General features: G+C 39.8%; 1 protein-coding gene across 3 annotated transcripts in view; it reads left to right on the top strand.

Moving 5' to 3' along the window:
- Positions 1 to 27,800, top strand: part of LOC144827567 (enoyl-CoA hydratase EchA19-like) — a 326,574-nt gene that overhangs the window by 71,735 nt on the left and 227,039 nt on the right. For all 3 annotated transcript variants that reach the window (XM_078685825.1, XM_078685826.1, XM_078685824.1), the window contains one exon: positions 12,029 to 12,126. In XM_078685825.1, the coding sequence (XP_078541951.1) occupies positions 12,029 to 12,126 (98 nt within the window). The remainder of the gene's footprint in view (positions 1 to 12,028; positions 12,127 to 27,800) is intronic.

Raw genomic sequence — 27,800 nt, 5'->3', positions numbered from 1 at the left:
GTAACCCTCATCCCAGGGGACGTCCCGCTTCTACTCCAGAGGTTGGTTGCATGACATATCATTGTTGAGGTTCAGCTCTTCGGATAAGTCAAAGAAAATGCACAAGAACTTCAAGCGGGATTCGACCCAATCCTGCTACTCTTGATTTCCTGAGAAGGTAGCAAGGGCTCGCCCTGTCTTCCAATCTTGCTCCTGAAGCCATTCCCTTCTGAGACAATCCAACCCTTATCGTGCAGCAACCCAAATTTCTGGGTCTTTCGGCGACACTGCTGCAAATCAAAGAACTCCATAAAGTCAAGCTGCAGCTTTTTGGCACGGTACAATCTTCCTTTGGTGCCCCTTTTAACTTGGCTTAGGCTGGCGAGTCTGGTCTCTTCGCTGGTTTGGGCACACTGGTTTTGTTCTGGGTTCCAAAAAGACTTCTGTACCGGCTCAATCTCCGGCACCACAACCGACTCCGGAACATGATCCACTGAAGCCAGTGCCATTGACACCAGACGATGCAGCCAACTCATACTTCTGTCCAACGTTGAGATGGAACCGCCCTAATTGACTGAGGCAACAGAGGATTCACAGCCTAATGACCACCCCTCTGAGTCCGACACCGTGCCACAGCCCCTTGGAAGAGCTCATGTCCTACAATAATTGTTTGGCACAGATTCAATATTTGTGACTATGATGCAGGGGTCAAGTTTGGCCATCCCTGGTATGTGAACAGTTGGTATTAAAGCATTAAAAATACCAGTGATCTGGATACTTCTCCAGGCAATAGATTGGTTTCGCCTTACGGCCCTGCCAATGAGGAAAGGGGCTCCTTTGTGATAGCTGTGCAGAGGTGACGGAAGATTTTGATCTCCAAGCCCCTGCTCAGAAAGTTAACACCAATGTCTTAACGGAGGTGCTTCAGCCTTTACAGACAAGTTTACTTGACTTCAACAAGGCTCTTACAGACACGCTTTTGGGGACCTGACACCTGACAACCTGACACCCCCCCACAAGAGCTAAATGGCGCTGAGGGGTGGACTTGTGCGCCGCTCAAGAGAAACCCTTATTTGAAGCCAGGGGTTGCCCGGCCAAGTTCCGAAGGGTGTGGGGTAAATGGACAGATCAAATGGGTTAGTGGGATCCGTAAAGATGGACTCTGGCTTTCGGCAGGCTGCTTATTTCCGCCATGTAGAGTGCTCAATCGTTGCGCTTACAGTATTACTTCGCTACTGACACCCCCATTATGTCCTATATGTGAACCTGTAACTGTGCTGTCAATGTTAACCTTTTCTTGTTTCCTAAAAATCAATAAAGTTGATTATCAAAAAAAGTTTGCAATTTTCTTGTTGATGCCTGCTACATACATTGCTAGAGTGTTCAGCAGGCTGATTTGTAAGTCCCTTTTGTTTGCCTGTAAGTTTAGTCCCTCTTCCTAACTGTGCAACATTTTTTAAATGTTTGACCATAGAGCCCCTTGTGGATTCTTGCATCCTTTTGGCTTGTGACTGGAATTTGTTGGTGCCTCATTACCATATGCGGCAAGCATCCTCTCCCATTCCTTCCAGTAAAGGGATTAGGCATCATTCTCAGCTGCTTGTGAGTCCTCAAACGGCGCCAGCCAAGTTGTCCGGTGTTTACTAAGGGCCCAGCACTGTGGGAGGAGTTGTCACGTACACAGCGCAGCCTGGCTGGGTTGGACTGATGTTACTGGATCCTATTGCTGTTCCCGGCAGTATGTCAGAGTCGATCATTTGATATTTCCTTTCTTCCTCCTTTAGTTTATTTATTAGCTGGAGCACATCCCCCAAACTCCCCCACAACAGATGGACTAAGTAATTGCTGCAAGGATTTTTCCTCTGTAGGAGGGGTAATATCATTTTTCATCTCTGTTTCCTCGGTCAGCTCTAAATGTTCTAGGAGCTCTAGGCGCGAAGGGGATGATTTAGCTCTCAGGTTGACTCCAACTACCAGCTCCATGTCCATGCCCTGGTTGGCTAAACTATACTGTTTGTCAGAGGATCAGTGGGTAACTTTAAGTGCCATGGGGCCATTGTTGGGAATCACTGACATAATTTCGAAAGACACAATATCGACCTACCAAAATATCGATACAAAAATATCGATAAGAATAATATCGACATCCTATACCTATCGAAAAATTACAAAAATATCGGATGCACAAAATCGAAATACATAAATATCGATATCACTAATATCGATAACATACATATCGAAATGTTTAAATATCGACAACCATTAAAAAAAATAAACTAAGTAAAAAATATCGTTAGCGATAATAATTTGGAAATATCGACAATATACTATAACAATAAATACAAATATAAAACTACAAAAATAGTCTTTTATTACTAAAAATACCAAAAATTAATATTAATTTATAAAAACACCTTTAGTCCATTAAAAATTAAATTAACACAACAAAATAACTAAAACATCACTCATAACATTACTACAATAAATATTATTATATATTGCAATTATAAAACATTTAAAACATAATATTTAAAAAAAAAAGTATTTAAATAAATAAAATAAACTATACATACCAAACTACTAATTAACGTTTTCCTTATTTGGAAACTAACTACCCCAAAAAAATTCAAAAATTACAAACAAACCAATAAAAACACTGCAAAGTCGAATGAACCAATAATATACTAATTACTAGTTAAAAAACACTATATAAACAGTTAAACACTAAACACAATCCACAACCAAAAAAAGAAAACTACAGGAGAGAAAACTCTGGATGACTTCAACTACACATATACGAAAATCAACATATAACCAAAAATAAAGTGGATTCAAAGTAAGTAACTAAACTAAATAAAACTAACAGCTAAAATGTAAAAAATAACAAACATTATCTAAATAGTAATGAATATCTTTTTTTTATTTTCTCCTACCACTACAGAAAAATCTACAGAAAACTAACAAACAAAGTAAGTATTTCCAAACCATTTAAATAAATAGATTTAATAACGCAAACCTAAATGTAACAGCGAAAACATTAACTGTAACCTATAAAAAAATATAGGAACAATTAATACAAACAAATGTACTTTTGTTTTTCAGAGAAAGAAAATACAGAAAAAACATACCACAACTGTTTAGTAAAGACCATCAAACTTGAACACAGAATTATCAACAATGTAAGTATATTATATACCAATGTTTTTATATTTAAATTAAAATACATAGAACAAGATTTTAAATAACTATAATATATATTTCTTATAGGTTAACATTCAGAAAAATGACTGAAGGAGCAGAATTTATAACCAGCCAGAAAGGAAAACTATTACTCTGCTATATGGGTTACACTTATACACAAGAAAAACAATTTGGGTTGAAAGTGAACTGGAAATGTTGTAAATACTACTCCAATAATTGTTACGGGGAGGCAACAACTAGGGAAGCAACAGTACTTTATACTAGGGAACATAACCACCCACCGAAAGTAACAGACATTGAAGTAAGAACAGCATTAATATTAGAAAATATAAAAGAAGCTAGCACAGGTACCCAAAAACCAACAAGTGTTATTTTAAAAGAACAGATTCCCCAAATCCCTAAAACAGCCACCACACAAATGCCAAGTGTAGCTTTCCTAAAAAGAACTATTTCACGTACCAAAAGAACTGCTACCACTACCACTTCAATTCCCAGAACATATAGTGGTCCTTTTAATTCCTGATCAAAGTATAAGTTTAAACGAACAACCATTTGTCATTTATGATAACGAAAACAATGACAGAAGACTAATAATATTTGGCACTGCTAATAACCTCATAAAACTTCAAGAAAGCCAATATTGGATGATGGATGGGACTTTTAATATTTGTCCCAAACCTTTTTTCTAATTATATACAATACATGGCCTATATCAAAATTGCCACATACCACTACTTTACGCACTACTACCAAATAAAAATAATTCCACATATATGGAATTATTAAACACAATAAAACATAAAACTAAGGGCTATTCCCCTGAAAAAATAATACTAGATTTTGAACAATCAATGCTTGCTGCTATCTTAAAAAATACATCCCCATATCTGCATCCCATATCTGCATCCAAGGCTGTTATTATCACTTTAACCAGTGCCTATGGAGAAATTTGCAAAAAAACAACACTAAGCATAGAATATGCAACAAATGCATCTTTCGCATATCAAATAAAAAAACTAACAGCACTTGCTTATGTCCCAGAGATAGATGTTGCAGAACCCTAATTTTAATAGACAGCAACTTTTACAAAGAAAATGAAGCTAAACTAAGTCCACTATTAGACTATTTTGAGGACACATGGGTGGGTAGACTCCACAGATCTGGCCACAGAAGAAATCCTAAATTCTTAATACCCTGGTGGAATGTTTACAGAAGTACATTAAATGGAGAGTCAAAAACAAACGCAGATGAAGGATGGCATAATGCCTTCCTTTAGTCAACAGGCAGAACAAAACCAAGTTTAGAAAAATGTATTAAATGCCTACAAAAGGAACAAAGCTTCCGAATGGAACAATCCATTACTCAATTAACTCCCAAAACATCTAAACAAACCAAACAAATGCGTACATATTTAGAAAAACAAGTAAAGTTGTACCCTAGTACAAAAGGCATGAAATACCTCAAACTAATAGCCAAAACTCTCCTTTAAATTAATATCACCAATAAATGAGTAATAAAAAACTATCAACTATAAAATGCAAATTTACAGTAATATATTTTATCACAAAAATAATTATTGTGTGCAATATATTTTTAATATATTATAAAATATATATACACACAATAATATTTGCAATAAAATTAAACATAACAATAATAATAAAAACATTACCCACCCACCCACAATGAATAAAAATAAAAAAACTTACCAAGCATATTCCAAAGACTGTAGAATCCATGTTCAGCCAACATAATCCATAGAAAAAAAAGGTTGCCCAAAAAGAAAAGATAATTACACCTATACCAAAACCGAATAATCCATGTAACGAGAAAATATATAAAAGAGTAAAAAAACGCTCCAGTAAAACCGAAAATTTTAAAGAAGTGTTAAAAATATATTAATCAATTAAACTAACAAACACTTCTTTTTAAAAAAAAAAATGACTCCTTCCGATACGAAGAACTCCTAAAAGTAAAAAAACGGAAAATAAAGTAACATGTATTCCCACCCACATACAACACATAACCACCTACTAACAATAATACTAACTTTACATTTCATCTAAATATACTTTAAACACCGAAATCTTAACTCTCTAAACAGGCCTAGACAACGATATCAACACGTAAAAACACCACACGTAAACACAACATATAAAAATGCCAAATTCAACTAACTTCTAACTACACGAAACACTATCAAACTAGTATCAAAATTAATATAAAATACACTTAGAACATATAACACAAACCTTACCTTTAGCAATGTGAAGTGTCTCCCAACCGCGAGCTTCTCTTCAATCCAAATGACACAAAACGACCTAACACGTTTACAAAAAAAAACATAACAATAAGGTTATTAAAAATATATCATTTAATACATTTAAATATTACTTTACATGTAAAAAATGCAATACTATGTCAATAAAATGTTACTATTTTTTTTACTTTTATAAAAATATGTAACAAAATATACCTATGTTGTAAAATTCTAAAAATAAGTATTATGGAAATAACATTTATTATTATAATTAAAAGAAATCACACAAAATGTTCAAAAAACTGTACAAATGTTTTTCAAAAATGATATAATTAAACGTGTTAAAAATGTGTTTTCACTTGAAAATACTGTTTAAAAAATGAATATTAATAGTCTTAATATTAATATTAATTTTACAAAAAATTAGTATGTACACAAAACATGCATTAAAATATTAATAATGTACATTGTATGTAATAAAAATGAACTTTCTTTTTATAACTGTATACAATACTTACTACTGTATTAAATATAATTTAAGAAAATGTACAATTTCATTGACAATACAAATTGTTGTAAAATGTACATAACATATTTCAAAATATATGCATTAATATATCTGTATGAAATAAAAATGTAATAAAAATGTTTTCTGTTTCCTACTCATATTAGGAAAAAATAATATAACAACTCTTAAAAAAATTGTATGAAATCTATTTATTTTACTTTTTTTACATTACATACAATTTACATACAAAAAATACTTATTCTTACACACATTATAATAAAAAATTATACTGAATACATGTACTCCTATTTAACAAATTCTAAATACAAAACTATCTTATGTTATTCGTATAACAATACATTCTAATATATTAAAAATAATATAAAATTAAGATAGGTGCTGGACACTAATTAAAATTAATTTACTATTCCCACTCCAGTCTAGATTAAATTGGGGTAGGTGCTGTACCCTAATTATAATTAATTTACTATTCCCACTCCAGTCTACATTAATTTAAGGTAGGTTCTGGACACTACTTAAAAATAATTTTCTATTCCCACTCCAGTCTACATTAAATTGGGGTAGGTGCTGGACACTAATTTAAAATAATTTACTATTCCCACTCCACTCTACATTAAATTGAATAGGTGATGGACACCAATTAAAATTAATTTACTATCACCACTCCAGTCTACATAAAACTAGGGTAGGTGCTTGACACTAATTAAAAATAATTTACTATTCCCACTTAAGTCTACATTAAATTGGAGTAGGTGCTGGACACTAACTAAAAACAATTTTTTATTCCCACACCGCTTAACAAAAAAATCTTACATTTTAAATGTAATTAAAATATTAAAAATAAAAAATTCAATTAATAAAATACACACAATTATACCCTATAAACAGAAAATCCCAATCCAAAAATGTATTTAGAAATGTAATTAAAATATTGAAATTTCACATTTTTATTAAAATCGAAATTCTATAGAAATGTATTAAAAATGACTCTTATAAATGATATTTTTATCACTCCACACCCCTATCCCCTATAAACTCAAATTCTTACTCCAAATTTTAATTTTTCAAAATTTTGTAAACATTTACATTTTCTAAAAATGTAATTTCTAAATTTTTCTAAAATTGTGAACAAATATGAATGTGATAATATATATTATTAAAAACACTACCCACCCTTATCACCTATAAACCCCACATCCCACTCCTACAATTTTTTTCAAATATTTATATAAAATGTAATTTGTTTTATTTTTAATTATAAAATTATTAAAAATTCTAAAAAAAACTTACATTCAAAATGTATATATTTAAAACACTCCCCACCCTTATCCCCTATAAACCCCGCATCCTGCTCTTAAGAATATTTATCTAATATTTAAAAAACATTTTGTTTTAAATTCTAAAAATGTTAAAAAATCTAAAAAAAATTACATTTAAAATGTATATTTTTAAAACACTCCCCACCCTTATCCCTTATAAACCCCACATCCCGCTCCTAAAACATATTTTTCAAAATTCAATGTAATAATAATTTTTTTTATTATGATTTGTTTTGACTTTTTTTTATAAATTTACATTTAAAATATATATTTTTAAAACACTCCCCACCCTTATACCCTAAACACCCAACATCCCGCTCCTAAAATTATATATAAAATTTGAACAAATAAAAAAATTGAAATATACAATAAATTTTTTAAATACATTAATATTAAAATACTAACAAAAAATTAACACATTAAATAAAAAAAATTACAAAATACTACACATTATCGACATTTTTCCACAATGATGTTGTTCACAGGCTGCTAGGAGGCTTCACCACTCTTTGTACTGAATATTTTGCCACCTTCTCCATTCATTCCCCATTGGGGATACAGGCTCAATATCCCCAATGCATGCTCCACTGGCCCCCGAGGCAATCCCAGGCTTGCAGGCAATGGAAGTTCTGGTGATCATGGTGCAAGCCCTCACCCTTCTAGCTGCAGGCTGCCCAACTAAATTGGTGTTTCGTCCTGGCAAACAACCGGCACCCTCAGTGGAGCCGACATGGTGACAATGGCAGCTGCAGGGAAGCCGGCATCCCTGCCCAGCACACACCGCTGTCCCGCAGCATCAGGGAAGGACCCAGCCCTCCCCGCCACTAACAAGCTAGCAGATGTGGTCCTCTGGTGAGTGGGCCGAATTTTAATTTTAAAATGAATTTCAGCTGCGGGCTGCGGGCCGGCAGACAACAAGTAGCAGAGCCTTCTTCGGTCCGACGTAGGAGTTCTGCATGTGACATAACCTAAGGCCACGAGTGGAACGGTCTAGCTGAGGCTGTATATTCCTGTCCCATGCCCTCCATGAATTGTCCGTCATAGAGACCCTTTAGGTATATAAATCCATCTGTAAGGACCTATAAGTTAGAAGCTCTCTCAGGGCTGCGTCAGAGCAGTGTACAGAATATATCGAGGGTATAACCAGTGCCCACTCCAGCCCCCGGATCGAGGCACCAACCCTTATCCATGCGGCCAAGGATTCACTTGCAATAACAAATAATAAAGGTAACAGGTGATAACCATGCCTGCTTTTAAAGAAGTGCACTGCAGTGCCACAGCTGAAGGCCAATACTTACGCCAACAGTGCTTTTTTCCTTATACTTTTCTCCTTCTTTAGTTTTGAGTGTTTAACTTATGTCTTCAGGTTACAGTAATTTAGAGCAAATGGGCCCTTTTATTTGAATTAAACAAGAATAATGTATTTCTGTGATATACGCTAAAGCAAAACTCCCTATGATTTTATTAATTCGTATTTTAAAAGCCTTGATTTGAGAAACCTGCTACTCTATATTCACCTGCATTTTTAGGTCTCAGCTACAGATAGCTGTAGCTGCCTGTTGGCAAGAGCTATTGTCTTTAATACATTACATATGCTCATAGCGGGCTTTGGGTTAATACCTTGTCCATAATTGTATTGATGTGTTATTTGGCTCATTTTACTGCTCCTTATTTAGTGGCTTTCCTCCCTATTCTTATGTCTACCCCAGGAGCATTTTTTTTACTTTAAGTACTCTATGCTCCTGCATGGGTTTCCTTGCTGTCTCCCTCGTTCCTTCTCCTGCCGTCTCTCTGTACTTCTCCCTGGTACCCTCTTCTTCCAGCCTGGTGCAAATAACCATCCTGTTCCCCATGTTTTTATTTTTTATTATTTTACATTTTTTGATTTCCATTTTTCATGAAGGTCTGGAAGCTGCAAAGTGCTGTCCGGGGTACTTGCTCTTTCCTAACCCCATCCCGTTATCCAAAACTCCCCATACCACATTAAAATACTACATTTCTATATTTAATTTCTTTTACTCGGACACAGCCACTGAAAGTGCTGCTTAGTGGTCACTTACTTTGTATGTGTTATGCATTTTTGTAATTGTACTTTTCAATTTTAATCATGAAAAATCATTCTCCTGCCAGACTTACTGTTCTCTATTTCTTTTCCAATAGCTGGCAAACCCCTGATCAAAACAAATAATTAAGCCTTGAGCCACCCAAGAGCGCTCTTAGCTATTCCTTTGTAAAAATCTATGCTTCTACCAACCCATCTCGCTGTTTTTCCCGCTCGGTCCCTGCAAACTATTTTGCTCAGGATATAGCTTACTTTATCCTCAATATTATTAGAAGAATAGAAGGCAGGTTTCCTACTACACTAAAATCTGGTCCCACTCTTACTGAGAAAGCTAATTTGCATCTTAAAGACTTTCAGATTTTAAGACCAGATTAAAAAATTATTTTCTAAGAAACAAACTGGCTTTCTACCACTTATATCCCTTGTTTGAAATAGCATCCGCTTGATCTATTTCCTGTCCCATTTTCACCCCATATGCATGACACCCACAGTACATTTTACACGATACTGTACGAATATTGGCCAAAGGTGACGACTGCTTCTTTGTAGTTCTAGATTTATCAGCAGCATTTCATATGATTAATTTTGAAATGCAACTCACTATGCTATTCTGGAATGAAGTTTGTAAGCTGTAAACTCAAACCTACCATACAGACATCCAGCTGATTTTGGACAGTGATGCAGTTTCTATGACTAGATGGTGCGAATGAGATGCTCCCCAAGTGTTCCCTCGGTTCTATGAGTTTGAGTTTGAGTTTAAAACATTTATAGAGAGCACGTACACCTGGCGGTTTCATGGCGCTGTGCAGAAGCAGAGCTCAGGGGGGGTAGAAGGGGCGGGGAGGAGGGGGGGAGATGGGGCAATTATGATGGGAAGGCTTGTGAAAAGAGCAAGGTTTTGAGCGCCTTACGAAACAGAGGATAAAGAGTGGAAGATTTAAGGTGGGCGGGAAGAGAGTTCCAAAAGGCAGGGGCAAGTGTGGAAAATGTCGTGCCCCCCCACTTTTTCCGCCTGAAGCGGGGAACTTTCAGCAAATGTTGAGTGGATGAACGTAATTCTCTGGCGGGGGCGTAGGCTTTGATTTCCGAGGTGATGAAAGCAGGGGATACGCCAGCTCGGGCCTGAAAGATAATGCATCCTAACTTGAATTGAACTCTTTCACGAATGGGGAGCCAGTGCAAGGACTTTAGGACCGGGGTGACATGGTGGAATTTGGCCTGATTGTGGACCAGGCGGGCAGCCTGGTTTTGGACCAACTGCAGTCGTCGCATACTGTAGGCAGGCATGCCACAGTATTGCGCGTTGCCGTAATCTAGGCGAGTGATTACCATCGCCAGGACAATGAGTTTCAGGGCGGAAAAAGAAAAGAAACGGGAAACTTTGCGGATAGTGCGGAGTGGGAGAAAGGAGGAAGAAACCATGAAGCTAACCTGGGAGTGCATAGTGAGTTGGTTGTTAAGTTTGATCCCCAGAGTTTTCACGGCGGAAGAGGGGGGGGGGAGACCTATGGAAGGGGGCCAAAAGAGAGGGGTCCAGGGACTGGAGCAACCACCTGTCAGAACTAGCTCAGTTTTGTCTGGGTTTAACTTCAGGTGGTTGTAATTCATCCAGTCCCGGATAATGATCATAATGGATTGGAAGTTCGCCATGGACTCAGGGGAGGAAGACAAGAAGAAAATAAGCTGGAGATCATCCGCATAATTGTATACGGAGACCTCCATTTGCTGAAGGCCAAAAATAAGGGGGGCGATGTACATATTAAATAACAGAGGGGAAAGGGAAGAGCCCTGGGGGACCCCGCATTGGACCTTCCGGAAGTCTATCCAGACCATTCTCCATGCAGCAGCACAACTTATCAAATATGCAGAGAAATCACAGACTACCACCCCTATCCTGAGAGCCCATCATTGACTACCCATCAAAGCCAGAGTTAACTTCTAAGTAGGAGGATGCTAATATTGGATGTGACTGAATCACGTCAGAGGAGTTTTCACCCAAGATAGTCAATGTGGGCTTTGTAAATCCGATGTGGAATCCTTACCACCTCTGATGTTCCACTGTTCAGTCATGAATAGGTGTCTCTTTTCTTGTTTCACCTTTTATTGCAAAAATAGTAATGTAACAACCTTTGGGGGGCTCCACAAACAAACTTATATAATACAAGTGAATGAATAAATATATTGATATCTTCATTTGTTGTAATAACATTGTTGACTGCAGCAGAGCAAGGTTTAATAGTATGTATCTACGGCCCAAATGTTGGCTGTAGAATATAGACTGCCACATACTCCCAAAGTAAGTATAGATGTACTATTCCTAACCCTGCATCTATGTACCTTAAACATATATATGTTAAGATGCAAAGCACAGATGGATGTCATAGGGTTTTGCACAAATGAGTGTATGAATTAAACTTTGCACTTTACTTGACGTATCTCTTGTGTATCCCATCTGGCCAGCTTCTTAGTGCATTCATATCTAACAGGAGCAGAAGCTCTCTTCCTGCACAGATGTTGATTGATTTTGGGACCATGTAATTGAATTGGAAAGGATATATGTTGTGTATCTAATGGTGTTCATATATTAAATATGCTACCTATGATTCTCAAGTAGATTTGGTGATTCTCCTGACTGGCTTGCATGATCTTCTCATTAAATATTCTTTGTGTTTTTCTAGGGGGTACTTTCTGTGCAGGCTATGATCTGAAAGAGGTTGCTCAAAACCTAACTTCAATAAGTCTTGAACAGGATGCCACCAAGAATCCTTCCCCCATGGTAATTATTTGGCAGTTTTACTGTGCAAGTTGACTACTATAGAAAAATGCAGCAGAACCCTTTTCCAACGTAGCATATGTCCCAGTCCGCTTACTCTGGGAAAGTGGCAATCATAAACAATCTGTGAGATCCTGATCACATCAGAATATTTAGTCATGCAATAACAAATATTCCATTGTCTTATGATGTCAGTATATATTTCTGTAACAATGATTAGATGCGCTCAAAGGTAATTCCAATTAGGGAGGATGGTTTGCAAATATTAAAAACACCATACCCCATCACTATTAGCTACCATTCAGTAAGTAAGTAAGTAATTTTTATTTGCATAGCTAATTAAAACCATTGCAACACAACCTTTAAAATTTCATCTACAAGCAAAAACATGTATCACTACAAACATTAAAATGTCATCTGTATACATAAAAATGATATATATTCTGTTAAAATTGCCCTTTTAAAATCAATAAAACGACAATTTTTGACGATCATTATTAAAATGAGGTATAACTTGTGTTATAATGTTATTCAAGGGACAATTAAGAGTCAGATTTTGGCATTTTCTTTTCCACCACCTTCATAAACTTCACAAAGCTACAGTTCAACTGCGGATCATTGGGTGAAAAGCAGGCAAGGACTGCTTGTCTTCGTGAGCGTATTCCTCGCTGGGTAAATTGAAATTTTAGCAAGCGTTTTCATTCCTCCAGCAATTTGTCTGAGGAACACAACAGATGCAACATATCCTCAGGCGCCATGCCACATAAGCGACAGAGGGATCCAGCCTTATCCTTAAGCCAGTGTGGAAAATGGCAGATACAGGGTAACAGGCCCAATCTGTACTTTAAAAATTTCAACTTAGTAGTTTTTGAGTAGCCCAAGTCAAGATAGCTCTGTTGTGCTTGTGGGGAATAGGAGTTTAAGGTCATCCATCCATGAGACCTTTTCACAAGAGATGCCTTGTCTTCAGTCCATGAGAGATGTTTAATTGTTTTCTTTACCAGTTTTTTTAACCGTTATATGGTTGGTAGGGGTATTCCAAAGCTGTTGCAAGCCGAGATTCGCCAGACTGTCTTTCAGATACTTAAAGGATGGTGAGACTGGGTTTCGCTCTAATTCCGACCATAAATATTCGTTTAAGGTGTCCTTTTTGGCTTTCCGGATTTTGTCCCAAACGATTATGTACGCCCCCTGTCTTGCCAGGACCTGTTTCTGGCCACCAAACTCAAGCCTGATTTGAGCCAGGGAGGTGTATTTTGGGCAGGCTGAAAATAATCCAAATGCAGCTGTAACTGTATTATCCAAAATCATTGCATCTCTACCTCTCTGTACTTCACTCCCATAAGTAATTGTTGGCAGGAGCTTGGCTCGTATTACTTGTGACAGGGGCAAGAGGGAAGGGCTGGTACGTTTACGATTTAGTGCTTTTAAAGAGATTGCTACAGCAATGCCTTTACCTCTAATGCTAGCTTTCTGAATTGTAAAATGGCTGGCATTATCAATTTTGACTCCGAGGTATTTGTACACTGATGTATCCTCAATACGGGCATGGTTCCAAAACCGAGTTTAGGAATTTTTCCTTTTCTTGTTAATTGACTTTGCCTGAGTTTTCTCCAGATTTATTGTCAGTTGGTTTGCAACCGAATATCTCTGTGTAGCATCCACAAGATGTTGCAGCCCTACTCTTGTATGGCTGATTAGGACTATGTCTTCTGCATAAAGAAGACTATTAGCTACCATTCAGCCCCAAGTGCTGGTGTAAAAAGAGTGCCAGGTCCAGTTTACCTTGGTAATTTGCTCTGCATTGTCAAGACACAATTTAACTCGTGGAACTTCTGTAAATAGGTTATGGGTGTGCAGGATGGTTGAGGTGGTTGTGTTTTGGGTAACCTTGTTGGGTAAGGCTTCTCATATCCTCTAACACCAGGCTTTCTGTGTCACACGTGTATTCTTGCACACTACTGCAGTCTATCATATACCCTTAAGCGAAGTGGAGGTGGTTTGATTATTGTTTATCCATGATCTGCAGCTGAATCCTCGTCTGCATCTAAAAGTATGCTTAGAATTTAACCTACCTTCTCAGCAACTAACATTAAATGGAAGGTTTTTCGCTTATTGTCTAAGACTAAACAAGGCTCCCTGTAGCACATCAAAACATATTCTGTGGTCAGTAATACATGGAGAAGAATCAAATTGGTGTTGATGCCTGGCTAGTTGACTGACAGATTTAAAAGTGAATGATATATGGGCCGTATACTTTGCGGCAAAACATATAGCAACATTTGTTTTCAAGCAAGCAAAGCTAATATTCCGAGACCAAGACATGAAAGTCCTGAAAGGAGAGGACCACTGCGTTTGGGTCACCCACTTATATGAGCCCGGGTTCACTCCTGACTTATCTATGGCAAACACTGGCCAAGGATATGAAAACAAATGTAATGAAATTAAGATTCATTGTAATCCTGCTTAACGCCTACTAGTATGGAAGAACAGAAGGGGATGAAAGTAGGCTAAGTATAGTCTGCATTTCCAAACCACTGCTTCCACATAGGAGATTTCGACTTCACCGTGTCCTGTGAGCATTAAACGTCTGCACATGTCACGATGCGGTGCTCTGCGGCTTGAAAGGTGAATCCACACAGCCCTCAGCACGCTTCTTGAAATTCTTCAGGATAGTGGCCCGAATGATGCAAACAGTCAAGGATAGGTCCGTGACAATTCACCAGGCAGAAGAGTGCGATAGTAGCCACCTAGTTGAAGGATTCAAGATTAAATATGGCGATGCAGTAGCATAAAGTGTTTTATAGCAATGTGAGGATAACAGCTGATATGCAGTACGACTGCGTAAAAATTGCCAAAAGAAACACTATTAAGCAAAAGGTGTATTATAGCCACACCAAGACCTGAATCCAGCAGGTTCTACGGGGGAAGACTCTATTTATTGTACAAAGGGGACAATAACTTTGTACTCCAATAGGTCTCACCGCCAGACACTTGTACCTGGTCATATTCTGCCTAAGAGCATTCACTAAGAGGGGGATTAAGGAAGCACTGTCATTGATGAACTGCTTTTATACCTACACTGAACACCAAGCTGTGGACTGAATTTTTTTAAAATCTATTTATTTTAACGTAATTGTAATGATTTTAAATAATTGTACTATACATTTTTTAATCTGCATCTAAGAGTTCGAGGAACCCAGTGCTTCTCTCAGGATAGTCTAAGCGATGCCCTGGGTACCTCTGAAATTATAGGTTACTTCAGGGCTATCTCTATCAGTATGTTGAACTCTGTCCGGGTTAGCTGAGATAATGTAGCTCATGGCCTCAGCCCCTTCTCATTCATTATGGAACGCCTGTCCCTTCAGGACCCTGCACACTCTAAAATTTAAGTATTTGTATATCTTTCACAGTCAAATAACTTTGTGGTGTTAATAAGAATGACTTTAATATTTTCGAAAATAATCATAAATAATATAAAAGGTTATAACAGAAAGAGAAGTCCTATACAGAACCTGAGAGGTCTTTAAAGAGAGGAATTTATAAAGGTGACAGAATATTGCTAATTATGAAAAAGATGTCATTGCCAATATCAGGACCATGCGCACCATCTCTGCAAAACTGGTCTGGATTATTGAATTTTATACTGCATGGTCAATACTGCCCAATTGGTCATCTCCAAAATGTGCAGTCATGACAGAATTGACCTTGTGCCGGGCAGGTCTCATCTTTGAGTTAGTCATTAGTGAAGTGCCTCTTTTGATGTTGGGCCATCCATGACAAATAATGTGTTTTGGAATACGTGTTTAATGAAAAAGCAAGATATTCCAAGTGGCGTAGCAAGGGGAGGCTGTCCACCTGAGGGGGCATGAGTTTGTGGGCGCAACGGCCTCCTCCCCCATCCCCCGCTCTTACCTGCGGCCATCATGAGAGGACACAGCAGGAATCACCAGCACCCCCAAACCCTCCCCACGCTCTTTCAGACAGCAACACACTTTACAGGCAGCCACGGTGGACGAAGGTCTAGCTACGCCACTGGATATTCCTGCATTAGAAAACAAAGTTATGACCAAGTAGTATTCTCCCAATATCATTATTATTTTCAATTTAAATTAGGATGGTGCAGGCTCGACATATTTTGACCGCAAATTTGTCTGCCCCTTGCAGGAAAATGGTCTCATCTACTTTTATAGTATTTGAGTTCTCAGGAGAGGACATAAGAAACATGATTGGTAAAGAAGAAAAACGTGTGCAGTATATATAAATATAGAAGAGTGAAAACCATTAAATAGAATGCAGTCTCACTGCTGTTTATGAAGTATCAGCTTGATGATCACGAATGATGAAAATTTATTGTCACTGCTTTGGTCACCACAGTATATTTATCTTCCGTAGTGATCACATCAAAGAGAACAAGATTGCCAACACCTCTTACTCCTATGTTCTACTGCTACAATAGTACAGGCACCTGCCTCGGAGGATGATGGTACTAACGGTGATTGTGAATTCGAGTCACTCGAGTCCAAAAGTTGAGTAGTCTGGTGCTTGTGCCCCACACTGCTGTTCAGCTGACTGAAGTGCTTCACTTTAGTCCCTATGCTACTGTTTCCTACTGGAGTTAATGACAGACATATTTCACGAGGAATGCTGTTTTAACAAAAGTTCACAGTTACATTATGATTGTGGTTGTTCCTAGGACAGATCTCCGACGTTTTCTGTAATAAGAACCACTTATGCTCAATGAATATCATCTGAGATACTGGTGGTACTATTTTAATAGTGAGCATATCAAACAAAATTACATACATGGTCAGCGCATGCAAGACTAGCAGCAGTGATCACCTCAGTTCCTAAGAAAGGGTTGCCACCAGGAATGTAAAAATGTTTTATCAGTAAGGAATACCTGTACATGTTAATACATAAATGCTATGGTAAAATCATAAGTAGTAAGTGCCCTGGGCACCAGCGGCTGCTCCTCCATTATGGCTGAGAAGCATCGCCCCACTGCTGGAAGGAGCTGGTGAACATGTAAAATAAAATGATAATAAAGCAATTATTAAAACTGCTTTATTATCATTTTGTTTTACCTGTAGGAGCCAGTTAGAACACTGCAACCATCATCTGAGTCCTGGGGGCGGCGACTTCAGCAGCAGGAGTGGTGGGCACTGCTGTCAGTGCACATGTGGATTTGACCGGCCATCTCAGGACGGCCAAAACAACATGCGTACAGACCTCTCCCCTACCAGAGCTGCATTGCTGGGTGGAAAAAACAGCAGGCGCAGGCTTACAGTCCCCTTTGGACCGGTAAAAATGCCCGCTCAGGCCAATCCTTGCACTTCTCGAGAATCGCTGGGATTGGCCTTAGGGGAGTCTGTGCTCATGGGAACTGTAGTTTTCAGTTCCTGGAACAGAAGAGCACAGAGGCTAGGTGCGGGAGAAGAGGATCATAGAGGCGGCGGCCGGCAGCAAGAAGGTAAGTGTACTTTTTTGTTTTAGTTTTTTGTTTTTCCCCCTCACTGAACCCGCGCTGGCCCACACACACACAGTTTGTGTCGCCAGCAGCCGCCACTGCTGGGCACCACATGATTTATCACACAAATATCAATTTTCAAATGTATTTTGCAAAGTCCACCATTTGTCTGCAAACATCAGCTTATGAATTCGGAAAATAACCACATTTTTATCTCAAATGCAGACTTTTAAATTTTGGTATACATATATTAATTCAACTTTGCAAAATCTTCTAATTTATGAGGCTTGGCTGCAAACAGGAAAGCTACTGGTAGCTCATGAGCTACTCATTGGTGAAGCCTGCCCTAGACTGTGATGATAATGGCATTAACCACGTTTAAGAACACCATCATGTTGCTGGCATATTACCGTCGGCATACATGCCAACATTTGAGACCTAGGAAGAGGGAGACTTTGAAAAAATAATTTGGGTGAGCTTTCTCCCTTGTTGACTTCTACTGAAGCAGAGGCAATTTCAGGCAAGAAACAGGTAAAATGAAGCCATGTTTGACTTTAAAATTTGAGGGTCTCCCGCCTGAATCGGGTCTGTAGGAATGTATGAGGCATCAACATTTTATTGTTGCTAATTTTACATTACACAAACAAAAACAGAGTTTGGAACTCTTCTTGATACTCGTGATTTTCTCTCAGAGTTATTCATGGGATTCACAGGATGTTTTAGAGCTGAGGCCTGTGATTCAAACCTGCATCCCCACTTGCACAGCAGAGGGGCCTACCTTGCAAGAGTGCACCTGGAGGATCAGATATGAACACAATGGCAAAATATGCTTTGTTTTTCCCTTACCTGGCAGGAGCACGAAGTCAGCACTATGGCAGGGAGAGAGGGTGACAAAGAGATTGTGCAAGAACCTAAGCTGCCTTGCCTGTCACCAGCAGATCATGATTGTGCAAAAATAGGATTTCTGCATCCAGGAATTAGAGGTGGGAGATTAACCTTGAAATTGGGAGTCTCCCACCTGAATCGGGAGTGTTGGCTTACATGCTTGTATGTGCTTACGATGTGCACCAACCAGACTGTCCAGAGTGGCCCAATTACATCTACTTGCATAGGTTCATTATGTTTCTATGGATCAGATACTAAGGCCCCCATTAGGATGGCGGGCGGACTTTTCCCGCCCGCATCCCTGTGGAAAACGGGACCACCCGCGACGTGAGCGGCGGTCCCGTCATGCCAATTATGATGCGCCCGCCACATTGGCGGGCGCATCATGCACTTTTAACATTGCGGCGGGCGGTGCTTAAAGCACAGCCCGCCGCAATTTTAAAAATGCATGTCATTCATTTGCATATACAAAGCGGCAGGCACAGCGCGGTGCCTGCCGCTTTGTGTGTGCAAAAGCAGGGGGGTACCACAGGTACCCCCCATGTGCACCCCCTTCTCGCCTTCATCATTCGGGCCCGCAGGGGGCCCCCAAAGCAAAGACCGCATGCCTTTCGGTGGTGGCATTGCCGCCCCGGAAAGGCATCTGAATGAGGCCATCCTAATATGGCTAGCGGTGTCTGTAGACACCGCCAGCCATATGAACCCTTTTCCGCCCCGGCCGCAAGGCGACCATGGCGGAAAAGCGGCGGACGGTGTTCCGTCCGCCGCGGTCCCCCGCGCCATTGTAATATGGTGGGGGGGGGAAATAGGTGGCGGGCGGTCAAGGATGTCAGGCGGAGCACCACCACCTGCATGGCGGTGGCGATCCGCCCGACATCCTAATGGGCCCCTAAATGTGCACATTCTGTATCCACAAGTCGAGGATAAAAAGATTTTGTTAATAAAACAAAAAACCTTGCTTCAGCTTAGTAAATTGCAATGTTCCATTTTGTCAATAATTTGAATGTATTCCTTTCCAACACAGGATTTTGTGAAGTGAAAGATAATTTTCAACTTCTGTTGTCATACTTTGCTGACACCCAGAAAATGCGACATTTTTTGCTTCAGTGCTTCATTTTAGTGAGGTTACAGAAATCTCTTTAACCCTTTTTTTAATGTTCACAATGTTTAATGTCAGTAGTACTTTACATAGCATTTTGTTGTATTTTTATCTAAGTGTTACTTGAGGGAAGATCCAGAATTTCTCTTGTAGAAGTCACAGCTGGATAGTCATCTCAATGAGCAGGATCAAGAACTTGTGAAAGCATATTAGTAGATTCTGTGTGTGCCTTTCATGATGATGCAGCCCACAGAATAAGTCACTGCTAGAAATGGGAGTGGTAACAAAAGTAGACCCAACACTCCACAGAGATGCTGGACCTGCAGCAGCAGAGTTTGGTGTTTTCCCAGTTTGAAGAACAGAATCTCATGGCTTCAGGATATGGTTGCCTTTCATGCCGTATGCAAATGTAGAACTGCGAGTGGCTGCGTTCACACTTGTGATATATGTGGAGATGCGTTAAAATGTGCTAGCGTGTCTAAATACCGTTTAAGTACAATTACTATACTGCAACACATGCATTCATAGCAATGGGGCTATATGCTACGCAGTGTCGTCAACATGTTCAGTGGCGATGGAAATGTACTTAATTGTGTAGATGGCTAGGTTGGAATCTGCAAGTTGGTGCTAGGCATTCCACTTGTCTTGCTGACTCTAAGCATTTTCAAATACTGTCTCAACTATGAGTGGTAACAGTTAGTGGGGAAGACATTTTTGAAACTTCTCTTTGCAGTATGGTTTCTATCTGATCTCAAAAACCCCTTTGTCCTTCATGACCCGTGAATGGGTATAAAAAAAGCTCAATCTTTTTACAGCATTGCATTATTTGGTTTGTAGAGTTTGTGAACATTGGCCTCTTTTTGTGTCCGTTGTCCGTTGCATATGCCTTGAATTTCCCTATTATTCCTCTTGTGTTTGATGTATATACATTGTTCACAAGCGTTCACATTGTACTTTTGTGCCAAGTGAGATTGCATATGTTCTACTCTGGAGTTGTATATTTCAATCTATTTGTAACATTGGCATCATGGTGGGTGATGTGTGTACTAGTGACTTGTTTGTTGTCTGTGCTGTGTGTGTCTCTTTTGTTGAGTTTTCTGAACCATCAACAAAGGTGCATATTTCTGTTGTGCAAAATTGAAATTCCAGATGTTATACCATTTTTTTGTATCTGTCATGATACTTTTATTTATGATACAACAGGCTGTGGCTTTTGACCATATTGTCTTGGTGTGTGTACTGGTTGTACCTTTTGTTATGTGTGTCTGTGAATGTGAGAGACTGGGTTGTTGGATGAGGGCGGTGGGATAAGCCCATCTCTAGCAAACGCTCTCAATACTTGTCAGGGAAAGTGAGCTTGATACAAAAGCACTCAGCCTTAACTTGGAGGCAACATATAAAGTAATAAAGTGAAAACAAAATAAAAGAAATATTCCACACCAAGAGCAAAATGTAATACATTACTTGACACCAAAACAACAAAAATCCACATAATAGAACCAGAGCTTAATTTCAAACATTTAAGATAAGTGTAGTGCCTAGAAGTACAAAGTGCTGCTTGCAGTTATGTGGTCGTCCGAGACCTGATGGAAGTCACAAGTTCAGGCAGACCAAGATGGTGCCCAGGCTGGATACTTGGCCAGGTTAGTCCTGCTGAAAAAAGTAATCTTCTCAAAGTTTTGTACAAAAAGTCCAGTTCATGGTAGAGGAAGCTGCAAGGAGCAGGGACAGTGTTGCAGTTCGTCGTCAAGTAGTGCGAAGAGCAGACCGGGCACAGGTGACAGAACCCGCTGTTGCTTGAATCATCCTGTCTAGTGTCGCAGATGGTCTTTTGCTGAGATTCGTGTTAGCATTCACTATAGGCTTACAATGCTGTTGCATGAAGTGCAGATCTTGTGTCACTGGTGGTCACTGTAGCGCAAAGAATCAGATTCACCAGCTCTTCGTGTTGGTGGGCGGTAATATCTTGGTGCGAACGGGTCCATCGCGATTGCAAAGATCTTAAAACTTCAGGATGTCTCCCTTTATTCAAGGAGGAAGTTAACTGATGCCAAACCAAGGGTCCAGGACCTGGCGGGCACATATTGGGGGTCCAGAGCTCACTCCAGCAGAGCTCATGCAGGTCAGGTTGCAGGTCCAGGGAGGTGCCGTTGTAGCAGGTCAGATGGGTAGTTGTAGTGAGGCCTCTGGAGCTTGTTATATCCCTGTAGCTCAGAACAGGAGGTCAACCAACTGAACCTTGGAGTCATTTCAGCCTGGGATAAATGGATTAGGTCCAGTCTCCTCAGAAAGCAGAGTAGGCATCTAGCAGGCCCAGTTGTAGGTCCAGGCAGCTCCAGAAGTTCAGGTCAGTCCTCCTGTAGTATGTGGTATCCACAGGTCGAAGAGTGTAATGAAGAGTGGGCATGAGTCCTAGTTTTATACCTGATGCCAACTTTGAAGTGGAACATGCCTCTGGAGTTTTCCCCAGAAGTGTCTGCCATTTCCTCCCTCCCTGCGTTGGTCACAGGATTCCTGGGGGCACAATAGGCTAGTGTGAAGTTTGGGGTGAGCTGAGGCAGTGTGTTTGAAGTTCAAGCGTGACAGGTGACAGCTCTGCCCCTCCCATCAAGTCAGGATGGGCCATTCTGTCAACAACCAGTCCCACTATTGTGTGGCTATCGGGGAGGAATAAACACAGGCCAACTCCAATTCCACTCTTAGCCATGTGAGCCAGAAGCAGGCTACAGGCACTAAATGATTAGGACAAGAAAATGCTAACTTTCTAAAAGTGCCATTTTCAGAGTTGTAAATTAAAATCTGACTTTACCAGTAAAGAGGATTTTAAATTACAATTCCTTAGACACCAAACATGTTATTTCTGCCTGCTCCCAAACAAAAATGATCACTTATTACATGTAATAAGGTAACCCAATGTTATCCTATGGGAAAGGTAAGCCTCTCTGTGGTTGAAAAACGTATTTGTAAATGTTTTCACTACCAGGACATGTAAAATTTAAAATTGCTGGTTGTTAGGGGGGTCTCTAATTGGCAGAGGTAGGTACCTTTGTCCAAGTAGGGACCCTTCTTTCTAGTCGGAGTAAGGGAGTTAGACTCCTAAAATAACCACTACTCACCCCCTGGAAGCTTAGCACAAGCAGTCAGGCTTATCTCAGAGGCAGTGTATAAAGCATTTGCACATGACCAAAAGTAATACAGTGTAAACACTACAAAACGACACCACACAAGTTTAGAAAAATATGCTATATTTTTATACTCCCAAAACAAGACCAAAACGATAAGAATCCAACATTCAATACTTAAAAATGTATACTTTGCAAGATATCCTTAAAATTGCAGAAATAGCTCAAAAACAGTTTGTATGAGTCAGTAGGGGCCAGCTAAAGCGTGGACAGACTCGGTAACAGTACCTTTCTTGTTGCGGCTGGCACATTGGTGCGAGCCAGTCGTGGCAAACATTGTGTTGCAAAATGGAAGCAATGCGGGGTGCGGTGCCCTCTCGATGCTGTGCATACATCGCTTCGGGTGACGGTCGTCCAGATGGCGTCGGTGAGACTAACGCTTACGGTGCAGGGCAAGGCGGTGCTTGATGCAGTGCTGGCAGATTTCGGTGCAAGCAACAGAGCCGGTTAACAGGAGCTGGCGTCGGTTCGCACAGATGCTGTGTAGGATGAGGCAGTGCGCTGTGAAACTTACGAGCGGTGCACCCCGCCACAATGCGGTCACAGGTGTCAAAGCCAGCAGCAGCGACGGTGGCTGGGACCAGGATGGTGAAGTGAATTGAAGTGAAGCGAGGTGGTGCGGTGCGGAGTGTGGTGCCCACAGGTCACGGTGCAAACAGCAGCTCGATGGCGGCTGCGGCGGTCGTCATTGTCGGTGAGACCACGTTTGTGGTGCAAGATGCAGATGGTGCCCTCTGCGGTTCCGTCAGGACACTGAGCCAACGACTGAGTCGTTGCGTTTCCCTTCTCTGTGTCAACTGAAACAGCCATTCCAGAAGCGGTACCCAGAGGTTGCTGAAGTCTTTGCAGTCCCTGAGACTTCAGAACAGGAGGCCAGCTCAACTTCAAGCCCTTAGAAATACTTAGCACAAGTGAAGAAATTTCAGTCCAGTTCTTTCACTGCCCAAAGCAGAAGCAGCAACTGCAGGCCAACCCAACAAAGCAACAACACAGCAAAGGGGCAGTACTCCTCCTGGCAGCTCTTCCAGCTCTTCTTCTTGGCAGGGTCATTGATTCCAGCAAGTTCTAAAGTTCTGGGGTCTGGGCCCCAATATTTAAACTCAAAATTCCTTTGTTCTCTCAGGCAACGAGTGTCTGGGCTTAGTCCAAATCAGTTTGGTCCTCTCTAGCCCAGCTTCCGGGCAGGTGGTGGAGACAGCATTGTCCACAGCAGACCAGGCCCATTCAGGTGTGTGGAAATGTCCTCCCACTTCTTTTAATGCAGCCCAGGTCTATTCAGCCCAGCTCTGACTCATCCAGGAAAGGCAGGACACACCTCGACCCCCACTGGCTGTCTGAAGAGAATGCACATCTCCAGCGTCTGTCACTCAAAAGCCAGACAGTAAATCCACAACCCCAGCAGAGGCACCAGGATGGCTAAGCAAGAAAATACCTACTTTCTAGAAGTGGTATTTTCAAACACAGAACATAAAAATCATTTTTACTAAAAGATGCATTTTTACACTCTGAATCCAGGCATATTAAACTCAATTTCTAGTCCCAATGGGAAGTTATGCTTATAATATGTTATGAGTAAAACTCCCATTCTACCCTATGGGACAGTTAGCCTTTCCATAGTGAAAAGCAAAATGCACTGTAATTCACTACTAGGACATGCCACAAACAGCAGTACATGTCATACCTTTAACATCTACTACCTTGGGCCTACCAGAGGGGTGACTTATATGTAAGAAAAGGGAAGATTAGGGCCTGGCAAGTGGGTGCTTTTGTCAGGTCGACATCGCAGTTTACAAACCACATCCAGAATCCGCAGTAGCAGGTCTCAGTTACATTTACTGGGCTACTTCTGTGGGTGGCACAATCAGTGCTGCAGGCCCATTAGTAGCATTTGATTTATAGGCCCTGGCACTCTGTGTCCTATACTAGGGACTTACCAGTCAATCGAATATGCCAATCATGGGAACACCTATCCATATCAGAATTTACTACGTGAGCACTTGCACTTTAACACTGAACCGCAGTGAGAAAGTGCACAGAGACACTAAACCAGCAAACAAAGTCAAACCAGGGAGGTCAGAAAGCAAAAAGACAGGGTAAACATGCCAAGTCTAACACATGTCCAATATTTTAGATACAATGCATCCTGCCCTATGGTCTGTTTAGGGTCTCCTCTAGGGGTGACCAATATGTATTAAAAGGGAGTTTTAGGTTTGGCAAAATACTTATTTTGCCAAGTTGAATTGGCAATTTAAAAGTGCATACAGGCTGAAATAGCATGCCTGAGCCATGTTCTAAGGCACTATTTAGATGTGTGATATAATTAATCCTGCAGGCACACTAGTAACATTTAATTTACCAGTCCTGGGTATATGGTATATCATTTTACTAGGGGCTTACAAGTAAATTAAAGGTGCCAAACAGACGTCAGACAATTTTACCAAGTTTTAGGGAGAGAGCTCAAGCAATTTATTACTATTTAGCAGGGGTAAAGTGCACAGAGTCCTAAAGCCAACAAAAATGGATTCTGCAAAGCAAGAGGCAAGAAGGCAAAACGTTTGGGTGACTAACACCCAAGGGTGTGAGGTCAAACAGAGAACATTAAAATGTTTGCAAACAATCAGAAAAAAATTGAAACTCTATATGTTCCAACTGTGGTGGTGTCTTTGTCAGGAGATTTTTATTCTTGCCCATGCTAACTTGTGTTGTGTTTACATTGTGCGGTGTTGGTAGTTAAATTTGGCGTTTGCGAACATCAACAATGGTACAAAGCTCTTTGTTGTAAAATAAAACTCCATATTTTTCACTGGGGTGTTTATTATTAACCCACCAGCGCATAGTCTATGGCTATGGAGACTTATGATGTATTTGTGTTTGTTTCGCTAGGTGATCACAAACATTGAAAATGGGGTGCAGTTATTTGTTACAAATAAATACACCATATATTTCACTGTAGTGTTGTCTGTGTTGGTATACTCTGATTATTCCCAAGAATGCAGTTAAAGAGTAGTAGAATGTACACCATTTTTCTTCAACGTACTCAATGCTTTTCATTTCGTTTTCTTGTCTTTTTCACTTTTTTCACGCTTGCGTGCTGACTGGATCCGTGCCTCACCTCATAGCACGTATTTGCATAATTTGAAACACTTGCAATGTCATGACGCTCCAATTGCAATCGCACAGCCAAAAACAATAATTGCACAATTCCTCTTATGTTTTAGTCCATATTTATTCCAGTTTATCCTTAGTTGACCAAACTTTACTTCACAGTACACGAATAGACTGCTGAAAGTCCCAATTTTTCAAATGAAACAATTATGCCCATCTGGCCTTTTACTGCTTCACGTAGGTACATACAATTCATGTTAGGCAGCTCTGATTTTTACAGAATCCAATGCATTTCGGGCCTTTTTTGCCATTCGTCAGTGTTCGCTGTCAAGTTAAAATAAAGAACCTCTGTTAATGTCTTTCAAGGTAGCAGCCATTATATATTCACAAAAATAAATTTTTTGAAACAATCGTATTTAGACACTTTAAATCTTGGTAGAATAACAGAATACCTTTTAAAGATCACTGCATTAATGATGAAACCGATGTTTCACCCAGAGACTGAATTATGTTACTACCCTATTGAGTATCCGCTGAACGTGGTGACCTCCCCCACTTCCATCCTCTTTCTCATACCGGCCAGATATGACCGCGTTACTAGACGAATTCTCAATCACCCAATGTGCTCAAAACACTTTAACCAACCTACATTTGTCAATCCTCCCACACGCCATCCATCTACAGTATAACCTTCCGACATCACTGCTTTTACCACTTCTATCCTAGTTGTAAACCCTCTCCCAAATCCGTTTTTTACAAAAAGCTTCATACCTGCTCTTCCCCCTTCTTTACTTTTGTCAGTACCAGAGTCTTCTCTCATCTACAGGGTTTTGCCGAACGGATGTTCAAACGACTAACTCCTCCCCCTCCTTTCTCCTTAAATGCCTCCCCCGACTTGACTACCGCTAATCTCATAACCACGTTCCTTTCAACTCCCTTCCCCCCAACTACCTGTTCCACAACCCCTTGCATGTGACTACCACTTCCTCCATCTTATTCTCAGCTTCCATTCTGAACCCCGTGTCGTTTTTCACTTTTAGTGTGAACGTAACATAATTAAAGTGCAACAATCATATAAATGCTGTTCTGTATTTTGTACTCTCGTGTCCTAACACATGAACGTGCAGATGTCCATAAAATGTATAAATAATGTTCAACATGTTGTACGGAAAGCAAGAAAACGTTCCCCTGGACTTTCTAATGGTAGGTAGAAATTCACATCCAATTCTTTTGTTCACTCACAAGTAATTCTGCACACCACATTCACTCTTCCTTCAATGTACAAGATATTCCCCATTATAGCATAAGTCTATAACCAAACTAGAAAATAGTGCTAATATATATATATATTTTTTTAAAACAGTTTAGACAAATATTTAATTGTATCAATAAAAAGAACAGCTCCTACACTCATGTGTATATGGAGGACGCTAGTCAGTTAAAAACATACAACTTTTTTATTAAAAAAACAATAACACAACATATTATAAACAATTCATGAGACTAAAATATAAGACCCTATGGCCACCAACAAACCAATACTAAGATTCAGTTGTGACCAGACAATAGATCCAGGGCTGATATGTGATTTAAAGGTAATTTCGGCAAAATACTTTTTTTTTGTCCTGAAAAACCCTTAAGTGATGGATTCTTTACGAGTGCGTCCACGCGTTTCGGTGGTATCTATGCCTATTGCCCATACACCTTCTTCAGGACTAACTTAAATAGATACAGGGTCCAATGTTCCAATTTTGCGACTGGTTAATCTAAATAAGAGAAACCAAATGTCAGCCTTATCTCCGTATATTATACACACATAAACAATGCATATTCCTACGTCCTCTAGATATACATAAGTGCATAGACCTTTTTATTATTCATATTTCATTGACTTTATTACATCCATCCTGTTTTTTGTCAACCAGAACGTCTAATC

Source organism: Lissotriton helveticus, chromosome 4_1 (assembly GCF_964261635.1).
Source record: "Lissotriton helveticus chromosome 4_1, aLisHel1.1, whole genome shotgun sequence".
Lineage (NCBI taxonomy): Eukaryota > Metazoa > Chordata > Amphibia > Caudata > Salamandridae > Lissotriton > Lissotriton helveticus.
The sequence above is the reverse complement of the archived record's forward strand: the minus strand, read 5'-3'. Positions and strand labels throughout refer to the sequence as shown.